The sequence below is a fragment of the Mycetomoellerius zeteki genome, unplaced genomic scaffold, assembly GCF_001594055.1.
Source record: "Mycetomoellerius zeteki isolate Tzet28-1 unplaced genomic scaffold, Tzet1.0 scaffold145, whole genome shotgun sequence".
NCBI classification, from domain to species: domain Eukaryota; kingdom Metazoa; phylum Arthropoda; class Insecta; order Hymenoptera; family Formicidae; genus Mycetomoellerius; species Mycetomoellerius zeteki.
Genome location: NW_017256393.1, coordinates 1,033,171 through 1,054,543, shown reverse-complemented (window position 1 = coordinate 1,054,543; position 21,373 = coordinate 1,033,171). Strand labels below are relative to the sequence as shown.

Genomic DNA, 21,373 nt, shown 5'->3' with positions numbered 1-21,373 from the left:
ATATACACACACAATTAACAAATTATTGAATATACATCTATAACTATATGTTATTTGCATATTAAAAATATTTTGAATAGAGAAAATATGCTTACCAATTCCAAATGGCTTTGGCGGTACAGATATAAAGTTTTCATCATTTCTTGCATGACCTGTAGATGCACGTCGCGGATGCGGAAGACCATTTTCCATATTGAGATCTGTCACACTTTCCGAACGAGTAACATTTAATGAATCCATTGACATATCGAATCTCATAATCTGTAAAAACCCATGAAAATCTTTTCATTTGAGAAATCTCCTATATTTTATTGAATGAAAAGTGCACTAAAAATTATATGCGAAATAACAGAGATGGAACACTTTAGTTGAAATAAAATTTTAAATAAAGTTTCGATGGAGGATACATTCCAATAACATAGAAAAAAGGAATTTTCAAAAACACAAAAATTAATATGACAAAAAATTTATGAATAATTAAAAAAACAAATTATATATAGAATTATATATATATATGTATATACAAAATTATATATAAAATGATTATATATAAAACACGTGTGAATAAAAGTTTTTTGTTAAAAAATAATAATACCTGAGAGAAGTTCGGAACACTTGCAGTTTTACGCATTAGTGGTTGTCCCTGTGCTTGCAACAATTCTTTTATAGCGACACTTTGTCGTAATCGGTCTAATGTTAATATACTTTCGACCGCGGATACACCACGAGTATATTTTTCTATATAGATAATAGGAAAGATTAATACAATGATACTTTTTAAGAAGTACTTTCAAGATAATCGTTAACCTTATTTTGTAGCCTACCTATGTAAGTTTCTCCGTCGCATAAACTATTATCTTCCCCACTAGCAGCAATCTGTGCCAAACTCTCACGATCTTCCAGCTCTTCGCTTGCCTTTGGTATGTTTGAGACCACCTCGTAAGTGACACCAGTTTGCGTTAAGCAATCATTACGAACAATTCTCTTGAAGATTCTATCTGTAATGCTCTGCCTTTTGTATATATTTAAAGCTAATCTTTTACGCAGCACAAGATCCATTGGTGCTGGATGCGACAGGCGAATTCGTTCGCTGAAAACATGCGGCATGTTAGTAACAAATCACTAATTTCTTGGAAAAACGTAAAGGATAATTACCGGTATCAGTTACTCTATTGAGATGTACGTTGTCGTGTATACTAGAATCCCAAGCGGCAATGGCACATACATCTTTCTCTAAATGTCGAATAATAGGCAGACTATAGAATTTGTTACCATGTTCTTTAGGTAAGATTGAATTTAATCCTGTCACTGATACTTCCTCTCCCGATTGATGTGTTGAGAGATCATCGGCTAAATAATATTTAGTCAAAGTGACTGCATTAATAAACAGAACGTGGACATTGATAACATAGATATTGAAATATTTTTTTTATAATACCATTGAGATCAAGAAATAATACAGGAATATGTGGCTCCATCCCTGCAGGAGGAGTCCAGTCGGCAGGAGCACCGGGAATACCTGAACCCGCCGCGGGAACCAGAACAGCGTTCCGTTCCTCTGTGAGACTGACCCATTGATCCACAAGACTTTGTTCTCGCTCCATATCTTGTTCCGTTTTATCTGTAAACATAAGAAAATGAATGTAGGAATGTACAGAGAAGACAAAGTGACAAATTAATAGAATGCACATATGTAGAATGTTAATTAGAACTTTCGTCGCTAAGAAATAATTTCGTTACCTTGCTTATTGATAAGTTTCTGAATTTGTTGATCAAGATATTGTCGTCTTCTCATTAGAGCATCGCTCCACTTGTCTCTCAATATACTCAAGTCCTCGTCTTGATAACTATCTAATGGAATTTGCAATCGGTTTCGCACTGAAACACTCCCAACGGCTATATTTAATATCGATTGACAGATGATCGGTAAGGTTCCGGAATTTTGTACTGGTTTCACTCGAACTTGTATTCGACGTTGTTGGCCTTGTCGAAGTTGATAAATACCACCTATAAAAAGGAACGAAAAGATGCAATTACTTAAAAATAAATAATAATAACTAAAAAATGTTTTTCAAAGAATAAGTATATTAGAATCTAATAAATAGCGTTTTCAACTGTAGCGGGTTTGTATCAACCTGGGTTGGATTAATGATATTGTATGCTCTACTATTGGTAGAGCATATAACATCAACCTATAATAGAGCATTAATCCAACCCAGTGCAAACCCGTTACAGTCGAAAACTCTATAAATAAGGGAATTCCTATATTCGGTCAAAAATCAAATATAAATAAACGTAAATTGAATTCGGTTTAAATTCGTTTTTATATTTTTTTTTCGTTATTATATTACATTACAATCGTTCCTCTCACCTGTACATGTGTCTTGCTTTATTGCAACTTCAACCGGCGAGTATTCTCCCTGTTCGTTGAGTTCTTGTATCTCCACCCATAATTCAATTTTTCGTGTTAATTCAGACCATCGGTCTGCGAGCGATCTAGCTTTCGCCAATTGTTGTTGTTCCACTTCCCATCCAGGTTTACTACGTGAAAAACCTGCGCTGCGATGGCCCCATACTTCTATACTCAACGCCCCTTCTACAAGTAAGAAAATACGATAAACAAGCGTGAATTATACAAGAGATGCTCTATTGCTACTTATTAAAAAATAATGCACAGATAAAAGCACAATAAATTCTTACCAGCGGCATGTTCCATAAACTCTTCCGTAATGGGTACAGTAAAATCTTTTGTATCATCAAACTTAAATGTCAAGGAATCCCTCTGTCCAGTGATGCAATTCGAGTTCGGCAGCTCCGCGTTTATCATAGGCGGAACCACTATCGGTTCTGGATGATTCCAAAACATGTATTGACAAAACACAAAATGACTTAACGAGAGTGGTAAACCGGTGGCCTGTTTTATCGTTATACGACAGGTAATATGGCTAGATCCTCCGGAATAATCCTCCGCTTCGGAGGACGTCGAATCCGCGGAAGACTCCGAAGCAGCCTCGCAAATCCGATCTTGAGGAAATTGCCCAGATATGCGACTTATTTCGACCTGTAATCGACCAGCGACTTCTCCTTGCTGACTAATAATCGGAGTATGATAATCTAATCGTACGTCGTGGAATAATACTTCTAAGAAAATATTTGCAACTCCGATAAGATTGTGATTTTCTTGGGATTCGTAAAACGGGTCTTGTGTTTTTCCTGGTACTTCATCCTGTAAGAAAATAATTTCGTACACAATGTTCAGGTAATACATATACATTTCAAAGATGAAAGGTATATACCTTAATCGCAGGTAATCGTTGACAATTGTGAGGATCTTTTCTTTCCTCATACATGTCTCGCATATCGACTAATTTATTTTCTAGTTTTTCCATGGACCAAACTTGACTTCCCATATTCGCCCTCTTTACTAAAATTGCGGGCTCACTGACAAACGCACCTCGCTGAAAGAATACACTCTACATATCGAAGAGTGCGAAAAAATAAACAAAAAATACATAAATTAACAAAACGTAAAAGAACAAAATATAAAATATAAAAGAAAAATAAAGTTAGGAAAAAAATTCAGATAAAAATATAATGTGTGTATAATTGTAAAATTAAAAATATAATAAAAGTGAATCAACAAGGAAAAACGTAAAAACATGTACAATAAGTAACTAATTATACGATTATTATAACAAATCAAAGAAATTTGTAAACTGATAAGTTTAAAAACATTTCACATGAAGCATGACAAAGACACAATGTAAAAACAATCTTTTATTGCTTTACCTTCCTATTCGGACTTAGATTATTCGGAGGAATCTGCAGAGTAACGCTAAATTTCGTCTGTTTGCCCATCTCTTCAGCTAGGACATTAGCTTCTTGTACTAATGCATTAGCTTTTAGGATATCTGTTTTCAATTGGCCCAAACTGCGCTTGAACATTTCATCTCGTTCCTGAGCCCACTTTTCAACGCGCATTTGCGTCGTTGGTGTGCAAGCCGGGAGTTTTCCACTTTGACTACCTCTTAGAGGATCGTACGGTACATAAGGCGAATACGGCGTAGACGGAGATAGTATATTACGTAATTGTTGAAACTGTCGTTCATATTCCTGTCTCTGCTTCTCGAGTGCAACCTTTGGAACATGCACGTAATGAGTAAGTACAATATGAAAATGTTATTATGATACTTATTAAAGCAAAGTATATACCTGCTTATCTTCTTCGTGTTGCTTCTCTAGTCTCGCTATAGCTCTCTGAATCGGATCGTTGGACAGTTCGTTAAGCATGAGCTCTTCTCTGGCAAAATTGTAGTCGATATTTTGAGTCGGTACAGACAATATAACGTTACTTCCAATTATTTCACGAAATATGTCATTACAAACTTTATCTTGAAATAAATATATTAAATCGAGTCGCGCGCACCTGTAGCACTTCTTGGACAGTTAACTCTGAAGAAATGATGATTTCCCCAAACGATTCTATCGCCATGTTGTAGCAGAGTCTTGTTTACGACTTGTGTACCGTTGACGAAACATCGAGCACCATTTAACGGTGTCATATACAGGCCTGATTCTTCTATCGTGATAACGCAATGTTCCGGTAGAATACCCAAACCGTGCAATTGAATATCCTGTTCTCTTTTGGCTGAACGACCGCCTACGAGTGTCCTTTCCTGAAACACAAAGATATGCAACACAAAGATAAGTGATGCAAAAGGAGAAATTTAGCCATCAAGCGACATGTATAATGACACGTACATACCTTGAGATAATAAACCAATAACTCGTTCAAACTTGGATCATCATTCAAATTAACCAGGTAGTATTTGCTCTTTTCTACTTGAATACCAGACGCTTGTACGCTTATTCCCATCTTTTCCAGAGCCTGCTGCCTTTCGTGTTGCAACCTCTCGGTTTTCACAAGTTTCTCTTCCCATGTCTGTGACATTTCCTTCATCAATCGTTCCGATTCTGATAATTTTTCTGTAATGTCTGTGCGTTGTTGGCCAACAATCGATCCCTGATTGAAATCAAATTGTACCGTTTACGTGCAATTATTTTAACACGAGTAACTACATTAGATAAGTAAAATAAAATAAGGAAGGTTCTCTTACTGTGGCATGTAACAACATTTCCTTTAAGGTTTCAACCTCTTGTCTGAGTTCGCGAATAATTCTAGCATTTGGATCTTCATTAACTACAGCATGATTGACTATCCTCTTCGCTCTGTCAGCATATCGAAGAGTCGATAGTGTTTCCTCGTAATTGTCGGCAGCCGGTGATATTGTGGCTACCATGACAGTTTTACTATTGCCGCCAAGATTATCCTAAAAATTTTGACGAATATTTGTATAAGAGCACATCTTAAAGCACACTGTCAGATGAGAAAGCTAATGTACCTTCAAGAGCCACGTAAGGACAGAATCTCTATAGGGTACGAAATTGTCCTTCTTCTTGTTGCTGCCGGAATTTTGATCCGCCAACTTTGAAATGACTAGACCCAACTATAATATATATATGTATAAATATTTTTATATCTATAAATTTATATATAAAAATCAAAAATAATTTCTACAAGGTTCAAAAAAGTGAATTTACTTGTTAATATTGCTTCCTTCTTTAAGTCTATCACCCACTGCTCCAGTTTTCACAGCCCTTTCGCTCCCAGCTAAATCCACCAAGCTCATTCGCGAGACTTTTTCTCCGCTGACTCCGCTTTTCAAGTCTGTTAGAGTCTGCGTGAGAATTACCGAGAATACAGCATGTGAACGGGAGCTTTCGGAATTCATATTTGTCGCCGCGACTGTTCGCGACTTGTTGCCCTCCGCCATGAGATTGTCGATATCCTAGAATTGAATCAAGTTGAAATTGAAAATTTCGTCAATAAATATAAACTGTTCAGAAAAATAATCCATAGATATAGAAATTACTATAGCAAGAGAAAGGAGAAGCAGTCACCTGGAAAGAAGTAACCGCTAGTTGACTCAGCCCGTCCACGTACGGTCCCAAGACATTGTGCTCTCTGACTTTGAGCGATTGCTTGTTTGGCTTCGGATCTAAAAGATCGTGTACTTTTTCATTATAGATCTCCATGTACGAGACCTCGACTTTGTACGAGAGCTCGGAACTTTGTTGCTTCGCTATCATGTCAAAGAGATTGTCACACAACCGTGGTATTATCCCTTTGTTGTCACCACTGCCCATCATCGTATAAGACTTCCCGGAACCTGTAAGGACAAGCCATGCATGCGAAAGACATTAAATCCTCTTTGCCACTAAATTATTTTAAGCTTAATTATTTACAATATTTGCCTATTTATAAATAACTTTTGAAGTCTTATTCCAAAAATATTTGAAGAATTTTATATATGTATATAGTCGCAAGAATTTTCTATGATGTAAGGTAGTGTATTTTCGAACATTACAATTCTAAGCAAAATAAAATAATTCAATTTTCGAAATTCAATTTCGGTAAACCTGATTGTGTGGACGGTATTGAAGGGTACCAAATAAGAAAAAAATCAAATTTGAACTTCAAAAATTTAATTCAAATTTTATTTTGAAATTGTATCACTTTACTACTCTATTTTCTTTTATCAATTTATCGCATTTTTTTATTCGCTGATACTTATTCTATAAACGTGAATATACGTTTACGTTTTACTATAAAAATAAATATTTAATAAAAGAGACATATATTCCTTCGAAATTTGATAACATCTTACACTTTAAATCCGTAGCAATGAAAATTTTACTGCTAACAAAAATAAGTAAAGAAGAGTAGCAAAGTCATTGCTTTAAGTGTGGATTTTCAAGTGCTTTGAAGTCAATCTGTCTACTGTAATCCGTAGCAATGAAAATTTTACTGCTAACAAAAATAAGTAAAGAAGAGTAGCAAAGTCATTGCTTTAAGTGTGGATTTTCAAGTGCTTTGAAGTCAATCTGTCTACTGGTACATAAAGGAGTGGACTATTTCATTCGATTAATCGAAGTGGTTTAAGCATTAGTTAATAATGCATTGCAAGATGCATTGAATGTTATTGCAAGGAGTGAATTTAGTAATATAGCACCGCTATGTCGTTTATCGCATGTTTATCGTTTGTCATGGTTGTTATGGGCAAGACTCATCTTGAAACACATATGATATAAACATAAGAGACAGATTAATTTATTTTGCAAAAATTATATACGTATGTACCATTATATCATTAAACCATTATTTTACCATTAAATAGATTAAATTTATAACGCATATAATTTTTTCAAAAATTTATAATTAAAAATTAGGTTAATAGATTGATAGCACGCTCTGTTCAAAATCTGTCTCCACAGGCTTTGCCATCTGGGTTTGGAATGACATTATTCTGTCATTATTCTAACTTCCAAATTCACTCCTTTTTGGAGTAAATTTTTCCAATTATCGAATGGATTTTCCATTCCTATCTTGCAGTAAAATTCACTGGCAGTAACATTGGCGCAATTGCCACTAATGCCTGTATTGAAATTTCAATTTAATGCAGTGAAATTTCATTGCAACAGATTTAGAGTGTAGGTAAGTCGATATAAAGAAATAATCTACCATTAAAAATGCAAAAACAAAATTAAAAAACCAATTAGGTCCAATCGGCTAGCTATACACATTTCTCAGTGCTCATAAGAAACGCGAAGGCATTTAGAAATAACGTTGCGCATTATTTCATTTCTTTTCTCATGTTGCACCGTTTTATTCTCCTTGTCTCGTGTATATACATCCGTATCATATGTTGATTAACGCGGAAAGTTCGCGTTAATATTATCCGCGATGTCTCGTTCTGCCTCTGAGTCAATGTCTTGCTTGTAGAAAACGAGTTGTAACCGTTTATCGATGACGACCGAACCGATTAATTGCATTATTTACCGCGTTACGCGTCCGTTCATGGTCTGCTCATTAACTACCGTATATCCTTTCCAACACGCGCTTCGCAACGCTTTAAAGGCCTGAATTGTACCGCGAACAACAGCTAAACCAAGGTAATTGTTGCAAAATGTAACTGCTGTAATTGGTACCATACCGGTTTGTCCATAGGCGAATATACAGGCGTTGTAACCCTGAAATGCATTGTCCAAAATATCACGACCCAGGGCGTTGAAAACGATATCTTGACTCGCAAAACTGTCCGCTCCAGGATCCAGGGAATAAAAGCAGTGATCGAAAGCGAAAGTCTTCGGTTTGTTCCTATAACATGGATAGAAAATAATCGTCGTTATATATTATGTATAGCCAGAAACGTTATGTAGTATATCAATCCGAACATTTCTCCCCAAAAAATCATTACAGACAGTTATTACCGATTTTCGATTACATTGCAGTTACGACTCAAGTCGATTAATAATGATCTCGAAAAAAAGGAAAGAATACATATAACATATATGTTTTTTTCAATAATATTTCAATGAATAAACATAAGTTATTGAAAAATGAAAGAAATGTATATCAAGATTTTTGCAAAAATATACACTTGTAATAATATATTGTTTACTCTATATATGTGCAGAGAGAGAGAGAGAGAGATTGTTTTTAAACATTTACTAATGTTGTACAATATATATTTTACTATGATACATTTGATGATAAAAATATTGTAGACTGCACACACATTGAAACTTTCGACTCGTATATGTAAATCCTGATATACAGTGTCCCATAGAAAACTGATGAAACTAATCAACTGTCATTTTTAAACATTTATAAGGAATAGAACAAATAAAATATTGTTTAATAGACAACATTTGGCAGTTTTATTTACATATAAAGTAAAAACGATCGAAAATATTTCTATCATTTAATTAATCTTTAGAGGACTGGGGGTTTCTGTAATTTTTAATTTATAAGTTTGAAATATATACCCTAACAATGATCTGTGAAAAAACTGAGACAGTAAAAAGAATTTTTTTTCCTTTTCAAACTTTCTGTTTTTAAAATATTTTATAGAAAATAATTATTGGGTGTATAAATTAATTCTCGGCCCCAATATTTAATAAACTGCAACATTTATTTAAGCGAAAACCTATTCACGCGAAGGTACTGAATAATATCAATCTAATGGAACTACAAAATTTAAAATTCAATCGACATGATCTCAAAAAATTGACCGTGATAGTAAACAACACAATGTCGTACGACAAAATACATATTAGGCACTGCCTACTTTTCGCGTTTCAATTGAAAAAAAATGCTTCCGAGGCGAAGGACATGATTTGTTTGGCATTAGGAGAGAATGCTATATCCTATAGTACGTGTAAAAAGTGGTTCCACAAGTTCGGGATGGAAACTTTAATCTCGAAGATGACGAACGGCCTGAATAACCAAAGAAGTTCGAAGATGATGATTTGGAGCAGTTATTAGCAGAAAACCCATGCCAGTCTGAATATGAATTTACTTCGGCATTAAAAGTAACTCAGCCAGCCATTTCTATTCGGTTGCGAAAGCTGGGAAAAATTCAAAAAGAGGGATTCAAAGAGTTGGATTCCGCACGTTCTTTCCGTAGACAACAAAGCGAGACGCTATGATACGGTTCTGTCTTTGCTTTTTTGATTTAAAAAGAAGGATTTCCTGCACAAAATAGTGACGGGAGATGAAAAGTGGGTGTATTACGACAACCCAAAAAGACGAAAATCATGGATGAATCCAGGTGAGCCTTCGACATCGATCGCGCAATCCAATATTCAGGGCAAAAAAGTTCTTTTGTGCATTTGGTGGGACTTCAAGAGGGTGATATATTTTGAATTACTTAAACCGAATGAAACTGTCACTGCTGAACGCTACAAACATCAATTTCAGCGTGTGAATGATGAAATCGAACGTAAAAAACTTGTTACTGGCAAAGGGCCTAGACCGGTAATATTGCTGCACGACAACGCAAGACTCCACACGGCGAAAGCGACTAAAGATACTCTTAATTTACTGGGCTGAGAAGTTTTGCCACACCCGGCGTATTCACCAGACTTACAGCACCTACAGATTTTTATTTATTTCGATCCCTTCAACATCACCTTGCAGACTCACACTTTAAGACATACGAAAAAGTCGAAAATTGCGTTAAAAATTTCATTGAATCAAAACCGTGTTTTTATCGAATAGAGATCTGTCAGCTCCCTGAAAGATGGAAAAAATATGTCAATTTTGGTGGAGATTACTTTCCTGGCTGAATCATAATTTCAGTCTATGTGAATAAACCTTAATTCTTACTAAAAAAAAGGCCGAGAAATAATTTATACACCTAATACTTTTACACCCCTTTTATAATGGAATATATAATATACATATGTATACATATATTATTTATTTTTATATTATTAATACATAATTATAATGTCGCCGCCATTTTCTTAATTCAATAGTTAGCGATGTAGTAGTAATATAGATATCTGTATTCAAAACAAAATAATTATATTTGCACCAAAAAGTGATAAAAAACTGAGAATGTGTTCGTTTACATGCTACTGCATATTATAAATTCATTTAAATTATTAAAACCCGATAAAATCGTCCTCTAAAGGTTAAATGTTTATAAAAACATTAAATATCGTCAATCTCAATGATATATTTTTCAACTTTCCATTCTGTGTGTACGTACACTGTATATGGTCTTCCTATCAATACGAGGATGAATAATGATTCACATGTCATTTGAACTTGCGAAATATCATGTTTGAGAATGGCGGGTCACGCACAGTGAATATGCAAATATACATTGATTCAAGACATAAATGAATGATGCGAAATGACCTTTTTTTTGCGATAATATATTAGTTCTGTTGATATAATATAAATATACATACCTATCACTATTTTCTCGCGCAAAATGTCGCACGAGTTGCCGAGGAAGAAAATATAACAAACGATAATTAATGTTACGAAAGCAGTTACAAAAGTGAATCGCTTACAATTACTCCAAGTGATTTCATTCATTGGAACTTTGGGACACCCTCGCGTTTTAGACGCAGCGGATCGCGATACAATGTAATACTATCAACCTTTGCGAAAGATGGTGAACTGAGCGGTAGACTTACGGCAGCAGTCGACCGTTCGATCGAGAAAAGAAAAAACCAGCTGACTATCGCGTGACGACGAAGTCACCCTTTCGAGATTACGTCCACACGAGCGCCCCGGGTCTTCAGGTGGCCTTCGACATGCTTTACGACTTAATAGCTTGGTCCGAAAATCAAAACGACTCAAACGCGTGGACTACCCACGTGAATGGACATTTAATTAATTTTCTTTAAATCACTTCCATTAAATTAGTCGACATTAACTCTAAATCTGGAGATACGCGTGTTGTAGAATGTTTATCTTGCCACACTATGAGTGCTTTCCAGCAAAGCAAGAAACACAGTGTAACACAATGAATCATTATATCCTTGTTGTTTGCTAATGTTAAAAAAGGACATGATTACTGTTTCACACTGTGTCACTTGTTGGAAAACACTATATACAACAATGTTAGAACCATGAGAATATGGCTCCAGCATGAAGGGCTGCTTGTTATTCTACATGCAAATCCCACCCGTTGATGTACGCATGTACTTGTCGCGTGAGACTTGTTATCCATTCTTACATACCTATACAATACAGAATACTGAAAGAATGTTGCTGAGACGTTGCAATGTTGAATATTGAAGTGTGAATAGTTTTTTCAACATTGAATCTACATTTCGCGATATTACACTGAAAAAAATTTTAGTCATTTTTGATCCAATGAATGATCGTTAATCAATGTCCGACTTAATGTAGTTAATTCATTGATACAATAACTGGATTCATTTATATACTATATATTCATTCTTGCAATGAATTCTAGTAATAGTTTTATAACCTAAATCATTATGAAAATTCATTGGACCAATGAATATTTTATTGTATTTACGTACAACTTTGGTTTAATGTAATGTAACGTTCACAATGTTGCAATTCAAAGTTTCTGATATGATTCGACATTAGTGTGCTGCATGGGATAAGATCTATTTGTGTTGCTTGTACCCTTTGTATTCAGCATCTTCGCTATTCTCTCTTCAACGTCCAAATGTATGGATATTTATCTCTTTTTTTAGTGCAAGAATTTGTGGGGATTTTAAATAATTTTAAACAACATGAATAAATCTATATATAATGAAGAAATATCGATCATTTTGATTCTCGATTGGCTCAAATGGAAAAAACTCCTTCAAAGGAAAGCGATGTATTGTTATTATTATATTGATACTTTGAAACTTTGAAAAAGCTCACATAGCAACCTTCTTCAATCAAATAAACTCACCTTGTTTTTTTCTACTGCATAATTGGCATAAAAAGACGCGATTACGTTTTCTCAGTAGAATTCCACTTTGAATATCTCGAGCCGATCGAATCTTAATAATAGAGAAAGACGAAAAACATATCGCAGTTCACAAACAGTTACGTGCTTTGGAAAAAAATGTCAAAGGATAAGTAAAGTAACCAGAGTCACCTACGAGTACCTTGGCACGCAGCGTGCGCACACGCGGGCTGCAGTCAGAGACTTTGACTTTGATCGATCGTATTTAGCTCCATTTTCACTCAACAGCGCGATCGATAGATGACAATTTTCCGACTCTATGCAGTGCCCAAGTATTACGGGCAAAGTATAGTAGAGTGAGCGTACACGTCCACATAATACTCACAATCAGGTTATTGTACGTTTCTGAACAATGCAAAAACGAGGGCAAAAACGTTATTGCGCATCAGCGGACAACGTGAAAATAATGAATGACTCTATACATTTGACTGCAGCGCAATTCGATCCTCAATTACAATTGGTCCTTATCAAACTCCCTAAATTCTAAGCAGAAATCGTAAGATATTCCTGTAAGACTTGTAAGAATTTTTAAGTGCTTATACCTTTATACAATATTTTTACAAACAGCTTCTTATTAGCCAAATTTACGAGAAATCATAGATATTTATGAATAATCGTACGTCTTACGATACATACGCATAAAATTAGAATACTAGTCATAAGTTCTTATATACAAGTTTTACGAAAACACGTGTTACGAGTCTTACAATTTTTCTAAGAATTAACCCATAAGGTTCGTGAAAATCATAAATTAATAGTAAATCTTGCCAATTGTGGAATCATGCGGGTACTCAAAATAATTGTATCATCTATATTTACTCTAACGAGTTTTAGGATTTATTATTATATCAAATTATCATACCATACAAATTACCGAATAAAAAGATGTAATCGAAGACGTTTATCGACTTTTAAGAATGTAACATTATATCAACAAAATGAAAAAAATTACATATTTCTGGATCGTATTTAAAAATAATACAAAAAGTTTGAGAACAATTTAAAACTTCCATTAAAAATTATTTTAATAAAGTAGACGTGAGTTTTAAAAATAATTAAGATAAAATGAGAATTTCCATTTAAATTATAAAATTGTATTGTTAAATATGAATACTGACATTACTAAACTATTTCATATAACATTCATTTTTATACGGAAAATATAAATTTTCAATTCCAGCCACATTTGCAGAGAATATACATATACTTGATAACATTCTTAAACTACATGGACAGTTGATCTATATAGAAATCTTGAAAGTCTTCTCTACTGCGAATATGCGGGTGATTTTAAATTTAGCTTTCTCTTAATAATACAAAGGTCCTTTTTGTTATACAGACGTGAATCATTCGTGGAATGAGGATAGAACGAAATAAAATACCTCGTTGCACCCACATCACCACAAAGTAGATCTGAGTTGTAAATCTCAAACGTCCTTCTTCTACTATAGTTTGCAAATACAGTCGCGTAGATGTTAAAAGTATATTCAGGTAACAGAATTACAATAGATGCGAGTGCAAGTGAGAAAATGGTATAAGAGAAGATGCGTTGATAATATCTTCTTAATTACTCTTTACGTAATAAAAGTAAGGTCAAACTACTATTATTCTCTTTCTATTAAAATGAAGAACGCAACTTACGAACTGGAACTAAACAAAGGATTAGGTCTAATTAAACGTTCTACATCTTTGCAAATATTGCTATAAAAAATTACCATAGACAGATATCGATTGTTTACAAAAGATAAATACAATAAAATATTTGTTTTATCTCGTATACGAGATATTGAATTTATAAGCACGGCTCGATCTCTTTCTCGCCTATTTGCGATAGTCTCGAGAAAGAAATTTCACACGATTGCTCGGTTGTTAAAAAATAGGGGAGACCAGGGCTCGTTACAACAAATTGGCATTACGTTTCATTTATGTATTCATAACGAAAAAAACAAGGGAAAAGAGTTACCGTAAAATATCTTTTTTCTAACAGAGAGATACTTCTTCCCAAGTTTTATAAATTTAAGTCAAACAAGTATTACAATAAAAAAAATAGATAAATCTGATTCAAGAGGAGGTAAGTTAATTTTTGAGCGTTTCGTAATTTTGTATTAAAGTTCTTTGGCTTGAGAAAATAAATTTAAATAACATATCATTGTACCACACGTGTGAACATTCAGTTACAACTTATTAACTCTAACAAAATGCTTTATGTTTTATATTTCTAATTAATGCCATGGTACGTATCAATTTACTCCACCTATATTAGGATAATGGGCTATAATGAACATGTTCGTATTTCACTTACTACAAAGAAACTATACAGAATTATTGTACAGAATTATTCTTGGCATGAAAATGTAGAGAAAGATTTTCTTTATCATATTAATACATTTTAATCATAATAATTAACTATTTAAAAAGTCTAATGACGGAAATTGTGAAAGCTGTGCCAACGAGTCGCGGTCTATTCCCTATCATTTTCAACCTCACTGAGAAAAAAATTATAGTAATGATAACAAAAAAAAAAGAGAATTATTAATAAGCTAATTATTGCCAAAGGATAATTTTGTTAAAATAGGAAAATATAATATATTTTTTGTCAGATAAACCCAATTTAGTAAAAAAATTAATATCGACGTGGTAACCAATGTTTTAATTAATTACATATATACCAACAAATAGTTTTTGCGTTTTAGTAACAAAACTTTCACTCTAAATTTTTGGGAGTGAAATTTCACTTAGATAGTTGCGCCAGTCCAGCAAGAGTGAATTTCATTTCACTCCTTCAAGGAATGAATTTCCTAAAAGGTCAACTTTAATGATTGATATCTCATGAAGCAGAGCTTTTCTCTGCCATATTCGTACGTTTTATGCAAAAACATGTCAAATGAGCCTAATTTCGTCAAGATTGGATGTAGGAAGACTAAACTTAACATTTACCTTCAGACTCTGCTTTCGGAGAAATTATTCACTCTTCGCAGAGGTTGAAAACTGCCTCTCGCTTGGAGTGATTTTTCACTCTCAAAGAGTAATTCTTCACTCTCTAACAGTGAAAATTTCACTCTTGCCGGACTGGCGCAACTATCACTCTTCGGAAGTGAAATTTCACTCCCAAAAATGTAGAGTGTTGATTATGTATTTATATCAATATTTCTCTCAATGCTGTGAAACGATACGCGCGTACATTACCTTTTTACTTCCGTGTATCGGATGTCGCGAATCGCTATTAATTTAACATTCGCTGTTATGCATTTCTGTTCACAAGTAGCGACGACATGACGATGAAATAAAAAGAGATCTAAAAAAAAATCGGGCGCAAAAAAAGAGAATAAAAATGGTAGAAGATGTGGATCATCTGGACGGGATTCATACAAAAGACTCGTGCCATCCTTTGTTAGCAAATTCAACCGCGATCATTACCTACCGCGAGTGGCGCGAGTTCCCTCGACGCCCAGGCAGTCGGCTGGATGAGATGGGAATGGGGGATGGGGGATGGAGACGCATTCAGCGTCAAGTTATTCAGCCGTTTCTCCAAGCAGAAAGACTTCCTCGCTTTACGTACCGGAGAAACGAAAATAACTTGGTAAAACGCTTGAAACGCTTCTTGAAACTGCATTTACAACTATCATCTGTTAATACTGCATCGCATTGCGAAATACTAGTTGATCTGATACAATCAGGGTTGCAACGATGTCTTAAAATATATATTGCATCGATTTACATCGAACAATGGCTTTTATATCCAATTGATTTACATACCACGGACATTTCCAATGTGCGATGGATGAATGATTTGGTAATCATCCTGTTTTGTATTAAATGCCTATGTCGATGTAAATCGATTTCAGTTATGTCACTATACGGCATAAAAGCCGTAATCGAACTAGCAAAGCCTCGTAAAACTAGACGAGGTCGTATCTCTTTTTGCTTACAATTAGTCTTATTGACTAGTCGCATTGACTACGAAAGTGGATCGAGCGTGACCGAGCTAACGAAAAGCGTATATATACCATTTCCCAGTTTTTGCTCGTGATAATTAGTACGCATCCGCGAACACACCTGCGTGTGGTCGACAACCCGTTGCGCAACAACCTCAAGGTGACGTATACAGATTTCCTGACCTCCCATTGAGTTTCGTCGTGCAACGTCGAATCTTTACTGCCACTAGAAATCAAGCCTTAATTCCATTAGGTTTGAATTTCCAGAGAATTGCATTGGCATTTAGGGGATGCTAGAACGATGGCCCAACTTGATGGATGTCGATAAAACGGACTCTTAATTCCAAATAAAATATTACGTACATTAAGTAAAACATTATGTACATTTCTTATTCTGCTACAACTTATATATCACATGAATGCTGGATTATGTACACTCAGATCGTACTTTTTCACTTACTTTTCTTATAAGCTTCAAAATTATAATTTGAAGATCTCATTATATTCTTATACATTATTCAAATGTACACTGAAAGAGCAATTTTGCTGAAGAATTTAAAAATTTAACTAGCTACAGATGAAAAATAATTTTGCTGGACCATCAAAATAATTAAGTAGCACGACAAAATTAGTTGCTAGAATATCAAAACATTTTGCAACATTGCTCATCATATTTAAGATTCCTGCAAAATTATTTTGATTGTCCAACAACATTATTTTCAGATCTGTATCTTGACAAATTTTTAGATTCTTTAGCAAAATTGCTCTTTCAGCGTGGGGAAACTTTTTGTTTGGATACATACTTGGAACCATTTATATCATGTGAAGAAGTTATCTACATAGTAGTAACAAGAAACTGTAATTTATTTTGGGTTTTCACATAGGTTTGTAGTTTCACAGCTATTTACGTTTTTTCTTTTATTCTGAAGGACTTTTTATTCTGTATAAGAAAATAAAGAAAATAGAAAAGTACGAAATGCGCGTTTCAGATGAAACCGGCATTCCCTTAAGCATGATAAAAAGCGCCTTTCGTATCTAACGAAGGCTTTGACAATTGTACAAGTCAACGGAGAAAAGCTGATTTTAACCTAGTATCATTTGAATATTTTGACCATTAATTACTGTAACACAACGACCGGCACATGTTCGACGCTGTACAACTTGTGACGTATATCTAAGTATACGTGGACACGCTTGCGGATGTCTGACAACGGAATTCGAAAATCGAGCAAAATCAAGCGTCAAGCTGGTCAAGCATAATTAATTGACATTATTATTCGTGCACGGTACCAATTTCTATGTCTCGTTTCATCTAAACCGACTATTATTTAGCGTTTAGCGTAACATTATATTTAGCTGGTCACGCATGAAATGCAGGGCGTGCGTCATTCGTCGATTTTTCAAGTTGTTTTCTTCAAAAGAGAAAACAGAGAAAAGACAACAGAAGAGCGCGTAACAAAATAATCCTTCTATCACGAACGTCATATTGTCTTCAAACAAGTACAATAAAAAAAACTGAATATATCACGCAATTGCGATGTACGCGAGATAAGTGATATTAATTGTGCGATATTGCCTCTTAAGAAGTGCTGCAAATTATTTCAAAAATAATTTTTTTTAAACCGAAAAATTGGAGAGACTATACACTGCAGATATACAGGATATTTGATATATTGAGAGGATTCTCTACTTTCTCGCGCCATTTTCTTAGGCTTTTATGAATTTTTTAAAATTTAAAATTACTTTTTGTCTTCTATTTATTATTATTTAAAGATAATTTGTTATTTTTTGCTATAAAAATATGAATAATAAACAGAGTTATTTGATTTTTATGTGCATCATGTATTCCAGTTTATCTGCACGAAGAAAAATATTTGGTTGTATCAACTGGAATTCTGATAGAAAATGAACAATTCAGAATTTTGGTTATAGCTTATTCTACAATTGCGTTGTAGTAATTGTAAGTGATTGTAGTTGTAATTTCTGTCGAATATTCTTCTCGTATTCTTCTCGTATTCGGCTGTGATTGGTGAATTTTTACAACTACAATCACTTACAACTACTCTTACGCAATTGTAGAATAGGCTTAAGTCTACTAAATTTTTGATTAAATCTATCAAAATTCTAAATTTTAAATGAATATTTGGTTAAATCTATTAAATTTAACCAAATATTCATTTAACCAGCATAACCAAAAATTTTTTTCCGTGTGCGTTCATAATTCCGGATTTTTCAATAAACTGAAATAAAAAAAATGAGATGTCATTTTAATCTGAACATTTGGCTATCGTCGGAACTAGAATTATTCATTTTGCCTAACAAATCAATGGCACTTGTTTATAAAAAGTTCTGATTATATAAAATGACATCTTATTTTTTAATTTCATTTAATTACATGTCAATCTCTCCATTGAAAGATCTGAAATCATGCTCGCAAATAAACCGTGCACAGAACTTAAATCGATCTGATAACAATTCATATTTTATTTAAAAAAAAAAATAGTAAACCTATCTTCAAAGAATAATAAATAAAGAACAAAAAATAATTTTAAAAAATATTTACCCATTTTTCTAAAAAAAATTCCTAAAAACTCTCTAAAAAACTAGAAGCGCGACAAAAAATAGAAAACCTCCCTTAATAATGAGAGATGTCATTTATATTGCCGATTTTGCGATCTAAAATTTTAATTTATCTTAATTCATCTTAATCAATGAATATATCGATAACGAACTGATATATCTCTTTCTCGCCTCAATATATTATTCATGATAATTAAAAGATATCATCCGTATAGTACATTCGAATTTGTATTTTTCAAAAGCTTTACAAAGAAAACAAAATGTGCAATGTTGAATAATCAATAGAGCAAAAAAACAAGGGATATAACAAGTTTGTAACATTAAAATCATTGTCAGTATGTACGTATGAATTGTGTCATAATAAAAAATTGAATCAGCACGTTATAGATTAATCGATTTATTCATAGTAATGTAAGTTCTATCATTTTCCACGCTATTTTGCATCGTTAATATTTCCTTTTATGCCACGAAACATCACGTTTACTACACATTAATTTTGTGCATAGAGTCTACATCTATATAGCTTCGAAATAGCGAAGTTGGAGCGTTCTTAGGCTATAATCCCGCGTGTAAAAGCAGGTGTTTAATAAGTTCCAGATGGATAGATACGCAAGGACGAAAGACGAGGCGAAGACCTTCGTGCGATAGTGATTCCATTGTTCATGCACACTGACGTTAGCGAAGAAATCTTTAATGTCGCTCAAATGACCCATTTATATGTATAAGTGGGACATTGCGAATGTATGATGACTTCACTATTTCGCATTTGATACTTCTATCAGTAAAATAGAAAATTTAAATCATTGGAAAGGATAAGAAATAAAGATAAATAAAAACGCAGGTAGGTATGGATGAAATCAAGAAGACCATACAAGAATACGGAAAAGGCAAAAGAGGAAAATGATAAGGAAGTTGCACAAGCATGTCAAGATATACACTACTACTCTTTCAACTATTACCGAGCAGAACTTGCTCTACTTTTCAAGATCTTCTCCTTCTCTCTTCCTCTTTCTTTCTCTTCCTTTGTTATAACATTTTTATTTTATTTTATATTTATGTCAAAACATTCTTTTATTTTATTTTTGTAGTTATATGTCAAAATAGTTGTATCTTATTGTACTTCATAGCCTCAGCGCTTAAGAGAAATTTCTTATCCCGAAGCACTTAAATAAATAACGATTTATCATCATTATTATAATTTCTCTCTCACACACACACTCTCTCTCTCTCTCTCTCTCTCTCTTTTTCTTGCTATTTCGCAGTGCTTGACACGTGTGTCAAGTGCGCGACGCAAACTCGCTAGTCTTCTCTCGAATGTCTGGCACGAGCTTGTCCTCGGCTTTCTGGATGGAAACTGATCGATCCTGTCTCACACCGTACACATCTCTTGTCTCTCTCGGCACGTTAATGAGTCATTCCTCGTCTGATTGTCACTCCGAATGATCGGGATGATGGATATTCGGAAATTAACAAGCACTTGCGCAAAATGATACGCTTCCTTTTTCAACCTTTCTTTGATGTAAACTTTGTTAATAAACTTGCCAAATTTGTTTTCGATGCTTGAGATAAATCAGGAAATTAATTGAATTTAATTTAATTAAGAAACGCTTAGACAAAGAATGTATACGTAAAACGCAATGAATAGAGAAAAAGAATTCGTAAATTCAAAGAGGTTAACGATCACTATGAGCAAAGGCAAATGCCCAAGATAGCTCGCAAGAAGAATCAAGACAGATGGAAGCATCAAAAATCGTTGGCACGAATCCATGCGTGTTTATTGCAAGGACTTCCAGCTATGTGACAAACGAATCGCAGACGTGTCTCAAAGTCGGCGATTCTGGACATTTTACGGCTCCCGAGAGTCTCCGTCGCGGGGTAATAAAGGCGACGTTATTGGTAGGGTACGGCCATTATCGCACACACACATCCTATCCTAATTTCTAATATATAGTCGCATGATAGAACACGAAAAGTTAAGGATATAAAAAGATATTGCATAGAATCGTATAATTTTTAACAAAGAATTAAGGGATCACCTACGTCTTATTCTGCCCTCCAAAAATAGGCAATATTCAACAGAACGTAACTTTGTTAAAAATAATTATAATGAGATGATTTAAAAGTATTTCAAAGCTTGAAGTCTCAAATAAGTAGTTTAGATAACGATCTGATTTTTTATGAAGCTACACGGATTCAAATGGAAATTTTCATGGCCTGAATTCAAAATCGTATACAAAAGCAGTTTGCTTTCAAAAGAGTAAATCTTTATCCTTAATTTGCGTACTTATTGAACGTTGTACGATTTTTTTCATTAGTAAGTTTTTCAACATTGGAGCCTAGCAAAAAGCGTCCTTTTTACTTTGACTGTTCACAGAACAAAATAGCGCTCTGTATTTCTTTAGAAAAAGAATAGAAAGATATAAATTTTCTCTTTAAAATGTACTTATCACACACACACACACACACACACACACACACACACACACACACACACACACACAC

The 21,373-nt window shown here is 34.0% G+C and overlaps 1 protein-coding gene across 1 annotated transcript in view; it reads right to left on the bottom strand.

Annotated features, from left to right (window-relative positions):
- Positions 1–21,373, bottom strand: part of LOC108732061 (Kinesin heavy chain 73) — a 42,338-nt gene that overhangs the window by 7,506 nt on the left and 13,459 nt on the right. The window contains 18 exon segments of the mRNA XM_018462685.1: positions 96–261; positions 596–738; positions 825–1,098; positions 1,142–1,350; positions 1,439–1,621; positions 1,741–2,007; positions 2,372–2,596; positions 2,701–3,226; positions 3,297–3,473; positions 3,790–4,137; positions 4,213–4,351; positions 4,423–4,676; positions 4,766–5,023; positions 5,118–5,330; positions 5,403–5,520; positions 5,602–5,849; positions 5,962–6,230; positions 8,055–8,218. Of these exon segments, the coding sequence (XP_018318187.1) occupies positions 96–261; positions 596–738; positions 825–1,098; positions 1,142–1,350; positions 1,439–1,621; positions 1,741–2,007; positions 2,372–2,596; positions 2,701–3,226; positions 3,297–3,473; positions 3,790–4,137; positions 4,213–4,351; positions 4,423–4,676; positions 4,766–5,023; positions 5,118–5,330; positions 5,403–5,520; positions 5,602–5,849; positions 5,962–6,230; positions 8,055–8,218 (4,181 nt within the window).